Source organism: Lampris incognitus, chromosome 2 (assembly GCF_029633865.1).
Source record: "Lampris incognitus isolate fLamInc1 chromosome 2, fLamInc1.hap2, whole genome shotgun sequence".
Lineage (NCBI taxonomy): Eukaryota > Metazoa > Chordata > Actinopteri > Lampriformes > Lampridae > Lampris > Lampris incognitus.
Window position 1 is genome coordinate 148,801,888 of NC_079212.1, and position 20,623 is coordinate 148,822,510.

At 44.5% G+C, this 20,623-nt stretch overlaps 1 protein-coding gene across 1 annotated transcript in view; it reads right to left on the reverse strand.

The window, feature by feature from the left end:
* nisch (nischarin) overlaps positions 1-18,618 on the reverse strand; it is a 96,617-nt gene extending 77,999 nt beyond the window's left edge. Inside the window, exons 1-12 of the mRNA XM_056273546.1 lie at positions 18,408-18,618; positions 16,959-17,042; positions 15,349-15,531; positions 13,192-13,240; positions 12,940-13,103; positions 12,688-12,783; positions 12,454-12,549; positions 11,077-11,229; positions 10,623-10,691; positions 5,315-5,500; positions 4,624-4,752; positions 1,629-1,742 (exon numbers count right to left, since the gene is read on the reverse strand). Of these exons, the coding sequence (XP_056129521.1) occupies positions 1,629-1,742; positions 4,624-4,752; positions 5,315-5,500; positions 10,623-10,691; positions 11,077-11,229; positions 12,454-12,549; positions 12,688-12,783; positions 12,940-13,103; positions 13,192-13,240; positions 15,349-15,531; positions 16,959-17,042; positions 18,408-18,488 (1,404 nt within the window). The 5' untranslated portion in view covers positions 18,489-18,618. The remainder of the gene's footprint in view (positions 1-1,628; positions 1,743-4,623; positions 4,753-5,314; positions 5,501-10,622; positions 10,692-11,076; positions 11,230-12,453; positions 12,550-12,687; positions 12,784-12,939; positions 13,104-13,191; positions 13,241-15,348; positions 15,532-16,958; positions 17,043-18,407) is intronic.
* Positions 18,619-20,623: the final 2,005 nt, after the last annotated feature.

The window sequence follows — 20,623 nt, forward strand, 5'->3', positions numbered from 1 at the left end:
CTGAAAGAGGATCTAGTGAGGGTATGTAAAGTGAAGGCAAAAGTGGTCCCAGTGGAGATAGGAGCACTCAAGAGCTGTGACTCCCAAGTTGGGAGAGTGGCTCCAAAAGATTCCAAAAGTAACATCAGAGATCTCTGTTCAGAAAAGTGAAGTTCTAAGAAAAGTTAAGATACTGAGCAGAACCCTCAAACTGCCAGGCCTCTGGTAGAGAACCCAAGAATAAGGAGGGTACAAATATCCAGCACATGGGTACAAGGACAGATTTATATATATATATATATATATATATATATATATATATATATATATACATACATACACTGATGAGCCAAAACATTATGACCATTGACAGGTGAACTGAATAATGATCATGTCCAAACAAGGCCACATGTCAAGGTCTGGGTAGATTAGATGGTAAGCGAAAAATCAATTCTCGTAGTCAACGTATTGGATGCAAAAGAAATGGGCAGCAGTAAAGACCTGCACAACTTTGACAAGAGCCAAATTGTTATGGCCAGGCGACTGGGTCAGAGCATCTCTGAAACAGCAAGGCTTGTGGGGTTCTCCCAGACAGCAGTGGTGAGTACCTACCGACCACTGTTGATAGGTACTAACCATATTAGGCAGGTGGCCATAATGACCACCTGCCTAATATGCTGTTGGTCCTCCACGTGTTGGCAAAACAGCACCGACCTGCTGAGGTATGGACATGAAAGAAATGACAATAAATTGTTCCTGGTTCCTGATTCCTGATAAGACCCCCAACAGTGTCCTGTGGTATCTGGCACCAAAACATTAGCAGCAAATCCCTCAAGTCCAGTAAGTTGCAAGGTGGAGCTGCCGTGAATCAAACTTGTCAGTCCAGCACATCCCACACATGGTCAATCGGCTTGGGATCTGGAGAATTTGGAGGCCAGGACAAAACCTTGAACACTTCATTATGTTCCTCAAACCATTCCCAAACAATGTTTGTAGTGTGGCAGGGTGCATTATTCTGCTGAAAGAGGCCACTGCCATCAGGGAATTCCATTACCATGAAGGGTGGTACCTGGTCTGCAAAGATGTTTAGGTAGGTGGCACATGTCAAATTGATGTCCACATGAATTGCCGGACCCAGGATTTCCCCAACAGAACACTACTCAGGCATCACACTCCCTCCACTGGCTTGTCATCTTCCCACAGTGCATCCCCAGGTAAACGACACACATGTACATGGCCATCCACGTGATCTAAAAGTAAACGGGACTCATTGGACCAAGTGACCTGGCCATATTAATGTGGCCCTTACCAAAGTTGCTCAGGTCTTTACTCCTACCCATTTCTCCTGCATCCAACACGTTGACTACGAGAACTGATTGTTCACTTACCATCTAATCTACCCAGACCTTGACATGTGCCCTTGTTTGGAGATGATCAACATTATATAGTTCATCTGTGAGTGGTTATAATGTTTTGGCTCATCAGGGTATAAATATATACATATATAATAAATGATGATATAATAATGATATACATAATCTTGATAATCACTTGATAATGTTTGTCAGAATAAAGTAATACGTCAGTCATCTTATCGGAGCAGATGGTCAAGCATCAGGTGTTTGGATGTGTGGAGGAAGCATCTGAACCTTCTTGTCACTGTTGTTCATCTTCTTTTTGACATCTTTGGCTTTCTGAATGGCTTTCAACACCTCCACCGTGTCCAGCTCCTTCTCCGTGGTCACTCTCCCATCCAAACACACCTGGAACCACAAAGAACAAAGGTCAAAAAGGGCAAAGGTAACAGAGGGCAGAATACCGGTAGCTACGTATCTTGAACCTTCCTACGCAAGTCTGGAAGTGTATGATGGTCCTAAACTTAAATCATGGTGCTGGTAGTCTCATGGTTTGAAAAAAAAACAGGCTTGTGGTCATTCGATCAGTGGTTCAAATCCCCAGTTTTGTTCTCAACAGCTTAATTCTTGAATTCCTGTGTTGACTCGGTTACATTTTAAATCTTTCATTTATCCCCTAGTGAAGTACTTTGGTCCTCTGTTCTAAACTGTTTGATCTACAAAGAAATTCCTTTTGATGAACTCAAGCTACAATCCTGAATCTCCTGGTTTTATTGTAACAGTGTGTCTTATGTATGTGTTGGTGAGTGTTGTATGAGCTCCATTCAAAATGAAAGAGCGTAAGCAATGCTGTTGTGTCAGCACCTTCTCCACCGCTAAACAAAAAAACAAAACAGGTTGAACCTGTTTACATATTGATGCTGTACAGTCTGTTGGTAAAGGTCTTCTACTAGCTTGTTCTGTCATCTGCTTGTTAGACAAAACTACTTCACTTCTTCACACTCAACACTACCTACCTTCTTCTTCCTCATCTGGCTGCTATGATGAAGTTGGAAAACACTATGCACCCTATCGTTTTTCCTGGCAAAGTCCTACCAGACACTAACCGAAGTATCAATAAGATGCGCTATGTTTATCTGTTGCCTTGTTTCACTGCCGTTTATTGTATAGCGACTGAGTGTTAGAAAAGCGCTATATATATCTGGATGGGGAAAAAGCCCTTATTTAACCGTACTAAGTTATACGCAGCTAAAGAACAGGGAGGCCTGTCACTCTCAAAGATTGACTGGTATCATTATGCCTTCTCACTCTCCCAACTTTCTAAAATGAATGTTCCTCCAGACCAGGCTCCTGCTTGGGTAAAGATAGAAGAAGAACTAGTATACCCTTCCTCCCTAGAGGCATCTCTGACACAAATGGGAAGAGCAATACCATTCAGGAACCCAGTGTTATCTTTTGCTCGGGAATCTTGGAGAGTGGCACATCATATTATGAAATCCAATACATATCTCACACCTAAAGCATCCATATGGTACAATAAGAAGCTTCTCATAGGCAAGAAGACATTCATGTGGGAAAGGTGGGCTAGGTCAGGTATACATCTCCTTGGAGATCTGTTTGGGAAAGATGGTATGAAATCCTTCGAGGAAGTGAAGACAGAATATAATCTAGACAAATCAGACTTTTGGAAATTTTTGCAAATTAGGTATTGTATATTGGGCCAGGTAAAATCTGAATTGAATCCACAAACTAGAATACAGGATGTATTCCATACAACATGGATGGGAAAAGGGGGGGGGCCTCACTATTTTATGTGCATATTAGGGAAGCACACAAGCCACAACTAGAGGGCCTGAAAATGTGTTGGGAAAAGGATGTTGGGGGGGAGATTTCGACAGAGGTCTGGGAGAAGATTGTTGCATCGTGGCATAAATGCTCACGTGAAGCACAGTCACAACTCATTCGTTATAAGATGATCAATAGAAGCTACTGGACCCCATGTAAACTGGCCAAACTGAAACTAAGGGACAATGATGCTTGCTGGAGATGTGGGAAGGAGTCTGGGACTTTAGTAGATCTACTGTATTATTGTGAGAAGACAGTATGTATGTGGGACAACATTGTTGTTTGTCTGAATGGGATGTTGAAGTTATCACTGATTAAAACCCCAGCACTGTGTCTTTTGGGACTGTTACCAGAAAAGGTCAGAATGTCTAATCGGATGAAACTATGGGTACAGCTGGCTCTGATAACTGGCTGTAGAATCAATCTGAGACACTTGAAATCCTCTGCTCCTTCAACCTACAATGAATGGATGGAAACAATGTATCAGATGGCAACAGATGAACGAATCACTTATAGAGTGGCGGGCAGAGAGAACATGTTTAAGGAGGTCTGGGGCTTATTCTTCACAGAAATGGAATGTGGACATTGAAATAAATGATTACCCTGCATGAATATTCATATGGACTCTATGGCTATGTGTCTTGTCTAATTGTTTTTTTTAAATTTGTGTATGTTTACTTTGTTTGTTTTTGTGTTTGTTTTTTTTTTGTTTGGGTGTATGCTGTTTAAAAACAGGAAAAGAGGACAGTTGAGTTTGTTGGATACTTGTGTTATGATGCATTGTGTTTGTGGACGCAATTGTTGATCTGTCCAGAAAAATATAAATTAATAAAAAAGAAAAAAAAAGAAAAGCGCTATATAAGTTTGATTTATTATTATTATTATTAAGACATTTGTTAACATGTCCATCTTCAGGTGTGAAACCGACCAGTAGTCAACAGAGGACAAGGACACAATGTCATAGATGTGAATCACAACTGTTGTGTGTCTTTGTTGTAAACAGAACAACACAGGTTCAATATGTTAAGTTTGCAACTGGAAGTAAATCCAGTATTGACTGCACATTTTTAATGGAGTATCTAACGTTACATACAGTGGATATGAAAAGTCTACACACCTCTGCTAAAATGGCAGGATTTTGTGATGTAAAAAAATTAAACCAAGATAAATCATCTTAGAACCCCACCCACGTGAAATTGCAACCTATAAAATACAAGTGAAAAACTAAAATATATAAAAATATATAAATTTATATTTTTAGATGCACTAACAAACAAATGTTTTTGGAGCCGTTCCCACCAAATCTATGCAGATGGTACAGCTAAACATGAGACTAAATATCAGTTTGTGAGCGAGTTAGATGACAGGTCCATGAGGTTTTTTTTTTATACCTACGTATAACTGAATATTATTAAAGAGAAGGAGAAGAGGGAAGCCATGTTACCTCTGAGGCTCGGTCCAAGAACTGAGCCAGGACTTTGGTTCTGTAGTCTGGAATGATGCAGACTGGATTGTTGGACAGGTTCAGTTTCTCCAGGCAGGGCAGTGACCCAATGCTTCCAATCTCCTCCAACTAAACACAGCACAACACAAGACAAGGCGTACACACACACACGGCTCCATTAAACAACCCAGAACGTCCATCAGAAGACCATCAGACATGATGGTGACATTTCTGTCTGTGGCTGTTAAGTCAGTCTACTCCAAGTCTACAAAAGCATGCGCATCCAAACAATAAATACTTAGTGCTAGACAGATAAAAAAGACGAAGAGATTAAAGGTTCGAAACGTCACTTGGTGGTATACCATCAAATGTTCATGGGAGCATTACCTAGTGTGCTGACTCTATTTTTCTGTTTTAGGTCAGTCTATTCTACCAGTCACTCCGACATGAAACCAACTCTTGCTCTGTTCTAAACATCTGATTTATCACAAAAAACAACAAAAAAACAGTAATGTTTTTATCCAATAATTTTCCTCCAATAAAACACTTTAGTTGTTCTTATTCCATCCTAATAAAGACAGAGCAGAAAGTTGATCAGGTACATTTATCTTCTTATAAAACTAGCTGGTTAGATCTGTGGTCCAACTTAACCTGAGAGTAGAACACGTTGTTCTGTTGGTAGTATACTAACATGAGCTAGCTGGTTGGAGCTGAGGTCCAGGTTAACGAGTGAGTAGAGTTTACTGAGACCAGTGAGTCGGTCCAATTGGTTGCCGGCCAGGTTGAGGGTTTTGATGTTGCCCAGGCGTGTGTGCGCCCCCTCCAGGACCCTCAGATCATTGTAGGACAGGTCCACATGGACCAGGTTATACAGGTGCTGTAGGGATGTTTCCACAGACACCATCAATCTGGACTCATAACAGTATCAAAAAGAACTACATTCAGAATAATAATAACAACCATATATCAGTAAAGATTAGAATTCAAACAATAACAATTATATAAAACAATATTAACAGTAAAAACAAAAGCATGACACAAAGAGGGTATATAACAGACTGCACTTGTCTGTCTGGCTGTCTACCCATCTGTCTGTCTTTCCATCTGTCTGTCTGTCCATCTACTTATCCAGCAAACTGCAACCAGTCTAAATGTCCTTCAACATGCTGCTAGATATTTGTTTGTGTCTTGATGAGTTATCAGTCACTTTACCAGGTAACTAGTCTTACTTGGCAACCAGACTTTTGACTGTCAGCATAAAGTCTGGTCCATACTGTTCTTTAACCAGTTCAAGTATCGCCTACTTTGACCAGAAAGGTGCCAAGAAAGTGTTTGATAGAGTTAATTGGGCTTTTTGCCACTCTCAAGAAATTTGGTTTTAGAGAGTCACTCATTCGACGGATTAAAAATCTGTATAAATAACCATCAACTTCTATCATCACCAGTGAGCTCACATCACAGCGTTTTATCTTACAATGTGGCGCAAGATAAGGTTGTCCACTCTCACCTCTGCTATTTGTCATCTTCACTGAACCTCTCGCAGCAGCCATTTACCAAAACAGTAATATAATTGGCATACAAACGGGAAACTTTGTTCACAAAATCAGTTCATATGTAGACGACATTTTCTTATATCTACGGACTAGAACAACAGCCGTACCGCAGCCATTAAATCTTACATCAACATTTTCAACAATTTCAGACTATTCAATAAACTGATCTAAAACTATAGTCTACTGAAGCGTATTAGGGCCATCAACGGAGTTTGTTTTTTTTCCTCTCGAAGTAGGGGAATGCACGAAGAGGGGTTATTTTCTGAGTTTAAAGTCAGAATTTCTGCGAGAAAAGTCGGAAATATCTCCAGAAATTAAAGTCAGAATTTCTGAGAAAAAAAAAAATCAGCTTTGATTTCTGAGAACAAAACTCAGAACTTCTATGAATCAAGTCAGAATTTCTGAGAAAAATTTCAGAGTTTAGTGCGTATTGGGTCTATTCGTTAAAACAGATGACATGAATGCTCTTATTGAGTTATATTTTGGAATTGGATTTAGTAATAGGAAAATTCTTTGTCTGTTGGCACAAAATCACCTTATAACACGTATTTGTACTTTGAAGCGATGTTGTTGTAAACTGGGTCTTTTCAGAAGAAAAAATCATCCTGATTTAAATGAGGTAATAGCCTTTGTGCAGGAGGAACTATCGAGAAATGGTCAAATAAAAGGCTATTGTTAGATGCATCTTCGAGTGATTCCAGAGGGATTTGTAGTGCAACATGATGTGATATGACAGATTATCAAATTAACTAACCCTCAAGGTGTGGAACTGCTATGTAAACATCATCTGTGGCAAGGGCAGTACTCTACCTGAGGTACTAATGCACTGTGGTAGAAATTTTTAACATGTTTTCTATTAGCCGCAATTCAAAAATGCAACTTATCCAGTAAAAAGTCTTACATAGAGCACATATCACCCAACACTAAATGCTCAAAATTGGATTCCTATGCGTCTCTGTGTGTGTCGGAAAAACAGTGGTTCGGCTTGGATTCGCCTTGTCACGAAAGTGGGGAGGCGTCTCCTTCGAGACTGCCGGCCGGAGAGATGCAGTTGGCGAACGCATGTAGTACGAGGGTGGGTGTTTGAATTAAAAATAGGGATCAATTGGCCACTAAATTGGGAGAAAAAAGAGAAAAATCAGAAATAAATTAAAAAAAAAAAATTGGATTCCTAGACAAATACACTTGCTCACATTGTACACAATACCACGGACAATTACTTCCACTGCATTTGGCTCTGCCCACCTATTCAAACATTTTGGACCAACATAATTAATAAACTATCATCTCTCCTGGGCCACAGCATTCCAGTTGCCCATAGATTTGTCTTCTTGGAGATCTCTCCTCGGTGGAAATACCACCCAAACTCCAGAACCCATTTTGATGGCCTTAACACTTGACAAGGAAACAGTTTTACTCAATTGGAAAAGTAGAAAGAATCTCACCACTTCCCAATGGTTACACCTAATAACAGAATATATCTCAATAGAAAGACTAGTGGCATCATCTAAAAACAAAGTTTATTCATTTAATGAAATATGGGCTACTTTTATCGATGTCTCAGCAACATCCATTGACACAAGCATTTCTGATCTAGGATGATGTTGTGGGTCTTGGGCATCTGCATAACTGCTAGCCCATGCAGACCGACCGATTTTTTTTGGACTGTGTTGCAGGGTGGACTGTGTTGTTAACTGTTTGTTTTTGTTTTGTTTTGCTTTCTTCTCTCTGTTTTTTATGTTTTTGGTGGTGTCGTTTTTTGGGGAAATTTTGGATGTGTGTTTTTTGTGTTATACTGCTGTGGGCTGGGGGAAACGAAATTTAATTTCTTTGTGTATGCAAGTACGTCTAAGGCCGCTATGGACATTGTCCTGGGTACTGGTGCTGTGGCTAGGGGGGATCCCAGGCTTATTGAGGGGCGTCGGCTTGTGGTAGGTGGTTGCAGGTTGCTGGGTCGGGTTGGGCCTCGTGGTCGGCAGGTGGGCTGGGCTCTCGTCTGCCTGTGTGTCGTGGGAGGTAAGGGGGGGTCGTGCCGGGGACCTTGGGTTGTACCGTCTGGTTGTGGGCGGGCAATTGATCCTGGATTGGTACGCCAGGGGCAAGTTTGCCCGGGTGGTGATAACCCTTGGGAGGCAGGCCCTGTTGTTGTCCTGGGGCACCTGGGTTTGGTCTCCTCACTGCTCTCGGTGCATGGGGTGCTTCTTGCTGGGGGGCTGGGTGGCGGGCATGGATGGGCATGGGGCCCCTCCTCCCTGCTTGCTGGGTGGACGGTCCCGGTGGTGCATCAACCTGTTGGTCGCAGGGCCCGGCTCCAGGCCGGCGGTCAGTACTTGCTGTCCGCAGCTCAGGTCCCAGCCATGTGCCTGCACCTGGGAGTTGGCGGTGGAAGTGTGCCTTGGGGATGTGGGCCTGGCTTGTGCCTTTGGGGACTGGTTTGTGCTCTTCGGGGGTGTGTGGGGTTTGCTCTGCGGGCTACTGGCCCCCCTGCACTATTGGGGTCCCCTGGGTGGCTGAAGAGCCTGTCTGCTGCCTGGAGGCACTATAATAAGTTCCAGAACTCAAGACGCCAGAATGTATTTGGATTAATCCCATGCACTCACAGGTGGACACTTAACACACACATAGGTGGACTTGTCACATGCATATACATACTACTAGCATTTGCCTCACACACTCCCTAGAACACTCTGTATCTCATCCTTCTTAGTCTTTTCTCCCCATTTTTCCCTTTTTTCTCTTCTCCTTTATCACTATAATTGCTATCCTAAACTAATATTGATAAGCTCGATTTAATTATGTTTTGTCAAACAAATGTCAGCGTCTGTTTCTACGTCAATGTCTTATGAGATACATGTTGTAATTTTTAATTTCTGAGTTTCCTTGTTTCACTTGAAGTGACTGTCCCCCTCTTGGAGAAGCGATGCTGATTGGTTGTTTAGGTGATCACACATGCAGAAGAGGGGGACTGGTGGTGGCTATAAATGTATAACAAAAACCCTGTGGTCTAGTCATCCCACAGGTTATCCAAAGGACGGATTATCGTAAGTGATTCTTGATAACTAATAAAGATTGCCTTTGCAGGTGGAGAATCCGAACTCCACTTGCAGATTAACTCTGCTTAGGACACACTGGTATATAAATTCCTTGTGCTGTATGCCAAGCCTGCCAACAGTACAGGTAAAAAGAAAAGGATTGCACAAACTTGCTCAACTGGCAATTAACTACTGGTCAAAAACGCTCATTGTTCTTACTGTTGGAAAAGGTTCTTCGTTTTGTTTTCTGCTCTGGTTTTGTTTAAGAAGTTTCTTTCCTGGCAGACTGATAAAACCAAAGCACCCATGTTGTCCAGAGGTTAGGAAATTCGAGAAACTTGAATCAGTTCATCTGGACACAACGTGTAGAGGGAGAAATGTTTCATCACTCATCTAAGTGACTTCATCAGTCTCAACTGACTGCAGGTGTCCCACCCTTATAAACGATACAATGGCATAACGACCCAAACCAACGACCATTGGTGTGACCATTAACTAGTGACCATGTGTACTATTCAAAGAAGATTGGGGAATAGTTGCAATCACAGCATTGTAAGATGGTGACAGATGTACTCTTAGCCTCCACCCTCAGTTCAGGGACGGTCATTCCCTCTTAACATAGATGGCCTCTTTGGGCCGTGACACACCAGACCAACGGTCGGCCGACAGCCAGTGTCGGGCCATCGGTGAGCGTCTGTGACCCTAGTTTTTGCGGTGTCTCCTGCACCATCGACACCAGTCGGACCCCTGTCGGCAGCTTTTCGGCCGATTCAGCATGTTGAATGGGCAGAGCCCGTCAGTGAGAGATCACTGTTTGGCTGTTCAGCTTAGCGAATCAGTGCAGAACGTACATGCTAGTTGGCTGTCAGACGTAGTCTTTGCGGTGTGTTAAAGTGCTCAAGTGCTACTTTTTGGCCCAGACAGCAGGTGACATGAGGCGACACAACAGTCGGCCTTTGTCGCTATTAGTTGGTTTGGTATGTCTGGGCCCTTAACTAGAGTTACAATGGCCATGTGTACTATTCACAGAGGATCGGGAAATAGCTACAATCAGAGTCTTAGTCTCCCCCCCCCCCCCAGTTCAGGGATGGTCATTCCCTCTTCACACAGATGGCCTCTTTGACTCCCCATTCAAACCAGCGTTCCTCCCTATCAAGGATGAACAAAAATCCTCATCCCTGAAAGAGTGGCCACTGGCCTGTAAATAATAAATGTGTTTTTGTTGCCCATTTAGCACATAAACTCCTCACTGACAAAAGATAAATTTCACCTCAAATGTGCATAAAAACATTTTTACAATACCGAAGAATTTTGTGGTTTCATCCAGCTTTTCTAATGTGACATGCCATCATGCTTCGATGGACGTATGGCTCATAACTGCTTGGTCTCCTGTCCATTTAAAGCTGAGGCTCACCTGCAGGTTGTCTATGGAGGACAGCAGGTTGTGGCTGAGATCCAGAAACTCCACCTTAGGAATCACTTTCTACAGGACAGAGAAAATAAAATAAAGATAAAACAATTAAATCAGACGTGAAGAGAAAAAGGAATTGAAGAATAAACATTGTCATGTGGCACCACTTTCATCAATTATCATACAAAACTCCCTTTTATCATTTATGTAGAAGCATAAAGGGGTGAAAGTAATAAACACCTGGCAGATCAATTCAGAGGTAATAAGAATGTGAACTGAAAATAGAGCAATAAAAAAAGTGACTTAATGAATTTCAATCGAAATGTGAAAAGTTATTTAGTTTTTCTGTCATTGTTTAATGGAAGTCATTTTGACAAGGACACTTGGGTACATCTGGAGAGACAGACAAGTGGGCAGCCAGACAGGAAGGAAGACAGAGACATGCAGACAACCTCACCACAGAGCTGTCGATGGTGCAGATGGTGTTGTAGCTCATGTCCAGCGTGGTCAGGTTGCTCCACAGAGGGATGACGGCGGTGACGGGACCGCAGGACTCCCCCCCCTCCACCTCCCACTGGGAGAACTCAGATGCCTCTGGGACTAGTATGGACTGAGAGAGACAGACTTTATTACAGTACCAGAGAGGAGGTGGTGCCCTGCTCAAAGGCACCAGGGCACCACCTCAAAGGCACCAAGGAGGGCAGGGAGCCGGTTTAATCTGTCTCCTTGCTATCCTTGCTGTTGTGCTATTTGAAAGGATGATTGACAGCTAGACTCAGTTGACGTCATCGTTAGTCATCATTCAGCGTGTTTACATGAAGTTAAAAATGAGATGTTAATCAGATTAATGCAACAGCTATTGCAATCCAACTATTCAACGTAATCTGAAAATTAACTATCATAGACATTAAAACAATTCAATTCGAACACAAGAGGAGAGAGGAGCATCTAGTTCTTCATTAAAGTAACACTAATAATCTCTACTAACAGGTAGCGCTGTCACAATTATTACATAATCGCCTGATCGCCATTATTTTACTTGACCACGGTCATTCTGCATAATCGTTAGACTCGTTTCCATCCATTTGTACAAAAACAGCTGGATGAAACTAACAGAAACGTCGTATTTCCCCTCACTTCTCCTAGCTACACAGCTAGCTACGCAGTTAGCTACACAGCTAGGATGGGTTACATGCAGAGGAAGAATTCCCCCAAAGGGATCAATAAAGTATTAAAAAGTGAAGTTAAAGTATATTTTCATCAGTATTTCCATGCCGTGTTCCACCGTTCGTTGTCTGACTGGCGCTCTTTTAAGAGGCCCATGAGTGGTGAATTAGCGCCAATAAACTTTTATCTTGAGACGCTTATTCCATAATATTCTCTAATATTCTGTAATATTGGACGCCTGCATGTGGACAAGCATGTGTTGACATGAACATCATGGATGTAGTGTCAGAGCCAAACAGCAGAGCAGCGCTGTGGGCACATGTTGGTTTTAGGCCAAATGAAAAAGGAGAGCCCGATAACTTGGAGGAGGCGATCTGTCGGATTTGCAGCAAAAAAGTGGCGGTCAAGGGTGCTAATACCACACATTTAAAAAACCATCTACGGATCCACCACCCCACCCAATTCACCCAACTTGGAAAGACAGACCGCTCAGAAAAGAGGGTAATTGGCCAAGTACATATGGGAGAAAAAGGGAGGGGAAAAAGTAAAAAAAAACAATTAAATGGTTAATGGCGATTATTTGTATGAGAGTTAATGTCAACCAGAATGTCCTGGGCGAGACAGCTCTACTAAGAGTGTGACAGGTGATGTGTGGTGGGGTCAGTACCATCATGGTGTCCGTGGAGTGATGGATACTGAGTGTGGCCAGGATGCTCCGCAGAGAAGGAAAGCCTCCAATCTGCTGCCAGCTGCACTCGCTGATCTGTTGACACAAGACCAGACAGGCTGACATCGCAACTGACACAGGGGAAGATGAAAAACACAGACACACAGCTGTACACAGATAGACAGACAGACAGACAGACAGACAGACAGACAGGCAGATACACAGACAGGTTACCTCGATATGCAGCAGTGATCTAAAGATAGACAGGTCAAATGGGAGACGGATTTCCTGGATGTTACTGGTTCCCACAGGGCCCCTGGTGCCAGTGACCTGAGCCAACACAGCAGAGCAGTGAGACTGGGCCAGAACCAACACACACACACACAAAGCAGCAGCCCAGGGAAGAGTCAGCTGTCATGTCAAGCAGATGCCATGAGGTGTTTCCTACAGACACATGTCAGTCAGCCAGGCCGCAGCCTGTCTCACCTTCAGGTACCGCAGTCTACAGGTGAAGTCCAGGATGTGGCCAAGGTCTGTTTTGGCGTCTCCAGTACAGCAGGTGGGTTTGGCCAATCGGAGCTGCTGGCTGACAGAGTACAACTGCAGAGGACGGAGACAGAAGACCTCCCCGGCCACCAACAACTGCTCACCTGCAGACAGTGAGACACACAGACGGTTCATCTAGTTAACTACCACAAACAGGAAGTGGGAGGGTCAGGGGTCAGGGAGGGAGCTAACCTTTGTGAAACAACTCCTCTGCCAGTGCTGCAGTGACTCCATTTATCTCCTGATAGAAAGACAGAGAGAGAGACAGAGAGAGAGACAGACAGAGACAGAAAGAGAGAAAGCAGACAGAGACAGAGACAGAGAGACAAACAGACAAAGGCAGACAGAGACAGAGAGAGAGAGAGGCAGACAGAGAGGGAGACAGAGAGAGATAGAGAGAGAGAGAGACAGTTATTTTCAAGTAGAAACATTCACTTCAAAGTCACCGTGTCTTGTTGAATGAAAGACAAACAGGATTATTTCTCCACTGTTATGAGTGATGAATATCAAACTACTGACGACTCTCATGAAGACGAAGACACATGGACAGCAAACAAAACACACCTTCTGTGTGACCCTACTGACCCACACCGAGACAGACCGTGACCCTGACAGGCGGGGAATAAAGAGGGTCAAAGGTCAACATGTCTCTCTGATGTTCAGGCGGAGCCCCAGAGCAGTTCGGAGAGTGGAGTCAGTTTTATTTGTACAATATCCCCAATTCTGTTAATCAATGTTTCACAAAACACACCGTTATTCTACACAGACAACACAAACACAACCACACACCTACATGTATGCTACACAACACCTGCAAAACATATATGCTTGTTTTTTGTTTTGATTTTCTCCCAGTTGTATCTGGCTTAATACCCCACTCTTCTGAGCCGTCCCGGTCTCTGCTCCACCCCCTCTGCTGATCCGGGGAGGGCTGCAGACTACCACATGCCTCCTCCCATACATGTGGAGTCACCAGCCGCTTCCTTTCACCTGACAGTGAGGAGTTTCACCAGGGGGACGTAGCACATGGGAGGATCACGCTGTTCCCCCTAGTTCCCCCTCTCCCCTAAACAGGTGCCCCGACTGACCAGAGGAAGCGCTAGTGCAGAGACCAGGACACATACCCACATCCGGCTTCCCACCCGCAGACATGGTCAATTGTGTCTGTAGGGACGCCCGACCAAGCTGAAGGTAACTGCCGATCTCTATGTTGGTAGGCAACGCAATAGACCGCTATGCTACCTGGACGCCCCTGTTTTTAATAAAGTGCACAAAAACAGGTAATTTTTACATGTATTGAATGGACCCGAGTTGTTAAAACAGTAATAAATTATAAACAATAAAGAAAAACACAAACTGTTAACAAGCTGGATCACAAACAAACACTGGCTACTGTGTAGATAAAAGAGAACTACCTGCTGAGAGATGAACCAATTCCTCACTTTCAAAACACAAAGCATGCCATGGGTCTACCACTACTACGACTACTACTACTACTACTTTCAGCTGTTCCCGTTAGGGGTCACCACAGCAGATCATCCATTTCCATCTCTTCCTGTCCTCTGCATCTTCCTCTGTCACACCAGCCACCTGCATGCCCTCCCTCACCACATCCATAAACCTCCTCTTCCCTGGCAGCTCCATATTCAGCATCCTTCTCCCAATATACCCAGCATCTCTCCTCCACATATGTCCAAACCATCTCAATCTTGTCTCTCTTGCTTTGTCTCCAAACTGTCAAACCTGAGCTGTCCCTCTAATATAATCCTGTCCTTCTTCATCACTCTCAGTGAAAATCTTATCATCTTCATCTCTGCCTCCTCCAGCTCCACCTCCTGTCTTTTCATCAGTGCCACTGTCTCCAAACCATACAACATAGCTGGTCTCACAACCATCTTGTAAACCTTCCCTGTCACAAATCACTCCCGACACTCTTCTCCACCCACTCCACCCTGCCTCCACGCTCTTCTTCACCTCTCTTCTGCACTCCCTGTTACTTTGGACAGTTGACCCCAAGTATTTAAATTCATACACCTTCGTCACCAACTATTTCTATAATTTAATTTTATTGGTTTCATCAATTCATTGTTGCAGCCCTAGTGTGGATGTAGTACTATGCGGCTGTAGTATTGAGCAGATGTAGTACAATGTTGATGTTGTATTGTGTGGATGTAGTACTCTGTAGATGTAGTACTGTGTGAATGTAGTACTCTGTGGCTGTAGTATTGAGTAGATGTAGTACAATGTGGATGTTGTACTGTGTGGATGTAGCGCTGTGTGGATGTTGTATTGTGTGGATGTAGTACTGTGTGATGTAGTACCATGTTAGTGCAGTGATGGTGTACTTACATAGAGGTTAAAGTGCATGAAACAGGACAGCGCTTTGGGAGCTGCAGTAGGAAAGCTCGTCAGGAGGGTTTGGAGATAAACTTCCAGATCCTTCTGCCTCCGCTCCACCAGACTCCGGGAGTTTTTCCCCAGGATCTTCTTGGGAGGCAGCAGGTGTTTATCCACTTTATTCTCCGCTGTGAGCTGACACACAAAACCACCTTTACAAAAGCCTCCATCACACCACAGCCAGCAGCTCAGACATACTGGATGATGAGGTCAACAAACACAAGTTATGACTTTTTAAATACATATACACTGATCAGCCAAAACATTATAACCACTGACAGGTAAGTGAATAACATTGATTATCTTGTTACCATGGCACCTGTCAAGGGGTGGGATATAATAGGCAGCAAGTGAACAGTCAGTTCTTGAAGTTGTGTTGCAAACGTGAGGATGTGAGCAACTTGGACAAGGGCCAAACTGTGATGGCTAGACAACTGGGTCAGAGCATCTCCAAAACGGCAGGTCTTGTGGGGTGTTCCTGGTATGCAGTGGTCAGTACCTAACAAAAGTGGTCCAAGGAAGGAAAACCGGTGAACCGGCGACCGGGTCATGGGCGCCCAAGGTTCATTGATGCATGTGAAGAGCGAAGGCTAGCCCGTCTGGTCCGATCCCACAGAAGAGCTACTGTAGTTCAAACTGCTGAAAAAGTTAATGCTGGTTATGATAGACAGGTGTCAGAACACACAGTGCATCACAGCTTGTTGCATATGGAGCTACGTAACCGCAGACCGGTCAGAGTGCCCATGATGACCCCTGTCAACTGCCAAAAGTGCCTACAATGGGCATGTCAGCATCAGAACTGGACCATGGAGCAATGGAAAGTGGCCTGGTCTGCAAAATCACGTTTTCTTTTACAGCATGTGGATGGCCGGGTGCATGTGCATTGTTTACCTGGCGAAGAGATGGCACCAGGAAGAAGAAGAAGGCAAGCCAGCGGAGGCAGTATGATGCTCTGGGAAAGGTTCTGCTGGATAACCTTGGGTCCTGGCATTCATGTGGGTGTTACTTTGACACGTATCACCTACCTAAACATCGCTGCAGACCAAGTACACCCCTTCATGGCAACAGTATTCCCTGATGGCAGTGGCCTCCTTCAGCAGGATCATGGACCCTGCCACACAGCCAAAATTGTTCAGGAATGGTTTGAGGAACCTGACGAAGAGTTCAAGGTGTTGCCTTGGCCTCCAAATTCCCCAGATCTCAATCCGATCGAGCATCTGTGGGATGTGCTGTAAAAAGAAGTCCGATCCATGGAGGTTCCACCTCACAACTTACAGGATTTAAAGGATCTGCTGCTAATGTGTTGGTGCCAGATACCAGGGGACACCTTCAGAGGTCTTGTGGAGTGTATGCCTCGATGGGTCAGAGTTGTTTTGGTGGCACAAGGGGGACCTACACAATATTAGGCAGGTGATTTTAATGGTTTGGCTGAATGGTGTATATACCTATCATCAGAATAGTATTATAGACGCATTTATGTGTTTCTGACTAGCTAGCTTTCACAGTCTGTGAATGTTTCTGGGTTGATGGTAAAACCCATCAGATGATGAGGACGTATTTACTTTCTCATGGAGTTCATGGAAGTCGCTGTACCGATGCTTTGTGGTCCATTTGTGTTCTCCATCTGTCACCTCGATGATGTAGACCTGAAACACAACATCAGTCTGAGTAACCAAGACACCGAAACCAGCAACTACACCTCCTACATTCATTATGCACACTCACACGTAACGATTTAGTAGTCAGATAATATGAACATTTGTAAAAACATGCAGTTATATTACTGTCTTGTATTACATCTGATCCCCCTATTTTACTTGTAAAAGCTTTATCTTTAAATAAATAAACGATAGAAATTCGTTTCAGTGCTCTGGCTGTCAGGTATGGGACCCAGTTCAAACCCTCTTGTCAAATTCAATCCCACTGTTTAATTATTCAGACTATTTAATTACATTTCATTATTTGCAATATTTAAATGGCAAGCAGCTGAACATTCTCATCTAATGATAATTTGTTTATCATACTTTATTTGTTTATATGTTATATTATCAGGTTTATATGTTACATTATAAGTTTTATATGTTACATTATCAGGTTTATATTACATTATCAGGGTTATATGTTAAATTATCAGGTTTATATGTTATATTAGCAGGTTTATATGTTATATTATCAGGTTTATACGTTACATTATCAGGTTTATATGTTACATTATCAGGTTTATATATTATATTATCAGGTTCAAGTGTTATATTATTAGGTTTATATGTTATACTATCAAGGTTTATATGTTATATTATCAAGTTTACATGTTATATTATCAGGTTTATATTATCAGGTTTAGCTAGCAGGTTTACGTTATATCATCAGGTTTATATGTTATGCTAGCAGGTTTATATGTTATATTAGCAGGTTTACGTTATATCATCAGGTTAATATGTTATGCTAGCAGGTTTATGTGATGTCATCAGGTTTATATTATCAGGTTTAGCTAGCAGGTTTATATGTTATGCTAGCAGGTTTACATGTTATGCTAGCAGGTTTATATGTTATGCTAGCAGGTTTATATGTTATGCTAGCAGGTTTATATGTTATGCTAGCAGGTTTATATGTTATATCATCAGGTTTATATGTTATATTATCAGGTTTATATGTTATATTATCAGGTTTACATGTTATATTATCAGGTTTATATTATCAGGTTTAGCTAGCAGGTTTACGTTATATCATCAGGTTTATATGTTATGCTAGCAGGTTTATATGTTATGCTAGCAGGTTTATATGTTATATCATCAGGTTTATATGTTATGCTAGCAGGTTTATATGTTATGCTAGCAGGTTTACGTAATATCATCAGGTTTGGTGCCGCTTTGTGAGTCCACCTGATCCCAGGGTCCATGGCGGTTGTACAGTTGATGGTGATTGAAGTAAGTATTGGTAATGTTAGTTAGTGGTCCTTCATGGACGAGTTATTTAAATGTGTTAAATGGGTTGAGCAAACCGGGACGTACAGTGTAGTTATCCACCAGCTCCGAGCCGACAATCGACACTTTCCTCTCAGTTGGTTCTTCTGGAAAAGAGACGGAGTCCATCCTGAGTCCACACGAACCGCAACCTTCCCGGTCCAGTCACAGGTGCTGCGGGTTACATATGCAGCGCCACAACGTGGGTTCGTGTAGGTTCGGGGTCTTTCTGGAGATGTCCTGCGTTTCTCTGGTCTACTTCCTCCTCGCCTCCATTTTTGTTGTGACGCCGCCGCAGCTGATCCTCATCCAGCCCTCATCATCACTAGCATGAACCGCCATTAGAGGGCGCTGTTTCCCGTCCGCTCTCATCCCTCACCAGCGGTTCACCAACGAACCAGTTCACCCACAGACCGGTTCCCCGACAGACCAGTTCCCCGACAGACCGGTTCCCCGACAGACCAGTTCCCCGGCGGACCGGTTCCCCGGCTGATCAGCTGGCCTGTCCAACAAGTCAGCAGGTCTCCGCAGCTGATCTGCTTCTGTTCGGTTCAGCTCGGTCCGTCTTATAAGCCACGTGTTGACGACGAGCACGCGCCAGTTTGACAGAAATGTAGCGTGTGTGTGCGCGCGCGCACAACGATGAAATCGCCTGATGTCAAATTAATCTTTTTCTTTTTTGATTTTATTTGTTTCAAGATTTGTATTTATGTTGTATTGTTACTATAATGACTTCATGTTCGGCTTATTCAGAACGGAACTCATCTCATATATATATATGTGGGGGGGAGGAGGGGGGTTATGTTATCAGCTCTCCTGCATTGTGTGTGTAGAGGAGCTCAAGCAGGAGTCGTGACAACTTTCTCTTGCGGCTACACAACGTGCAGCATTTATTCCTCCACCATTACAACAACAACACACACACACACACCCGCGCAGCGGAAGTGCGTCACTGTAAACGTTCCTACTAGCTCAACAAAGGGAATGATGTATCCCCATAACCACTACACACGTCCCCCCAGAACTCGCCTTAATAGGACAAGTCAGTGTGGCGAGGGGGGCGGATCTCTCTGCCCCAACGGCTCCGCTGAACAGGAGCTGGGGGCTGGTTAACCGCAGGCAAAGCAGCAGAGTCCTCACAGCTGGACCGGGGAAAGGGAGGGGCTGGGGAAGCAGGGGGCGGCTCACCGGGGGAGGGGGGCAAGGCCGGGGGGCGCCCCCGCCGTGGGGGGAGGGCCCGACCAACAGGGCGGTCCAAGTCCAGGTGAGCAGGCTTGAGGCGGTCCACAGAAACCCGCTCCAGCCTGCTGCCAACCTCCACCACAAAGTGCTTATCTCCAGTGTCCCGTACCCGAAATGGACCGTCGTAGGGTGGCTGCAGGGGACCGCGGTGCGCGTCGTGGCGGATGAAAACATACTCCGCCGACCACAGCTCCGTGGGGACATAGGACGGAGAGCCGCCATGCTGAGACGTGGGGACCGGTACAAAAGCCCTGGCTTCCTCCTGCAGCGCAGTCCGTTGGCAGCTGGCGGACCAGGGAGCTGTGGCGGTGGGAAGGAAATCCCCCGGGACCCGAAGTGGCTGTCCGTAGACCAGTTCGGCGGATGAGGACTGGAGGTCCTCCTTGGGGGCCGTCCTGAGCCCAAGCATGACCCAAGGCAGTTTGTCGACCCAGCGGTCGTCCTTGAGGGTAGCCCACAATGCGGCCTTCATCGAGCGATGGAACCTCTCGACCAATCCATTCGCTTGAGGGTGATACGCTGTGGTGCGATGGAGCCTCACCCCTAAACCCGCGGCGATCTCCTCCCAGAGCGCTGACGTGAATTGCGGCCCTCTGTCCGAGAAGAGGTCAGATGGGGTGCCAAAGCGGGCGACCCAGGTTCCGATGAACGCTCGGGCAACCTCAGGCGCTGTCGTGGACGAAAGCGGGACGGCCTCTGGCCATCACGTGGTCCTGTCGACCATGGTGAGCAGGTATGTGAAACCACGGGAGGGGGGTAGGGGGCCTACCAGGTCCACATTCACGTGGTCGAACCTCCTCTCAGGTACCGTGAAAGGTATCAGGGGCGCTTTGATGTGCCGGAGCACTTTGGAGCGTTGGTACTCCACACAGGTGTCAGCCCAGTCCCTCACATCCTTTTTGAGTCCATGCCAGACAAACTTTGCCGCCACCAACCTCTGTGAAGGCTTTCTGCCAGGGGGAGACAGCCCATGGACCACGTCGAAGACCCGCCGCCTCCCAGCAGTCAGAACCATGGGTCTG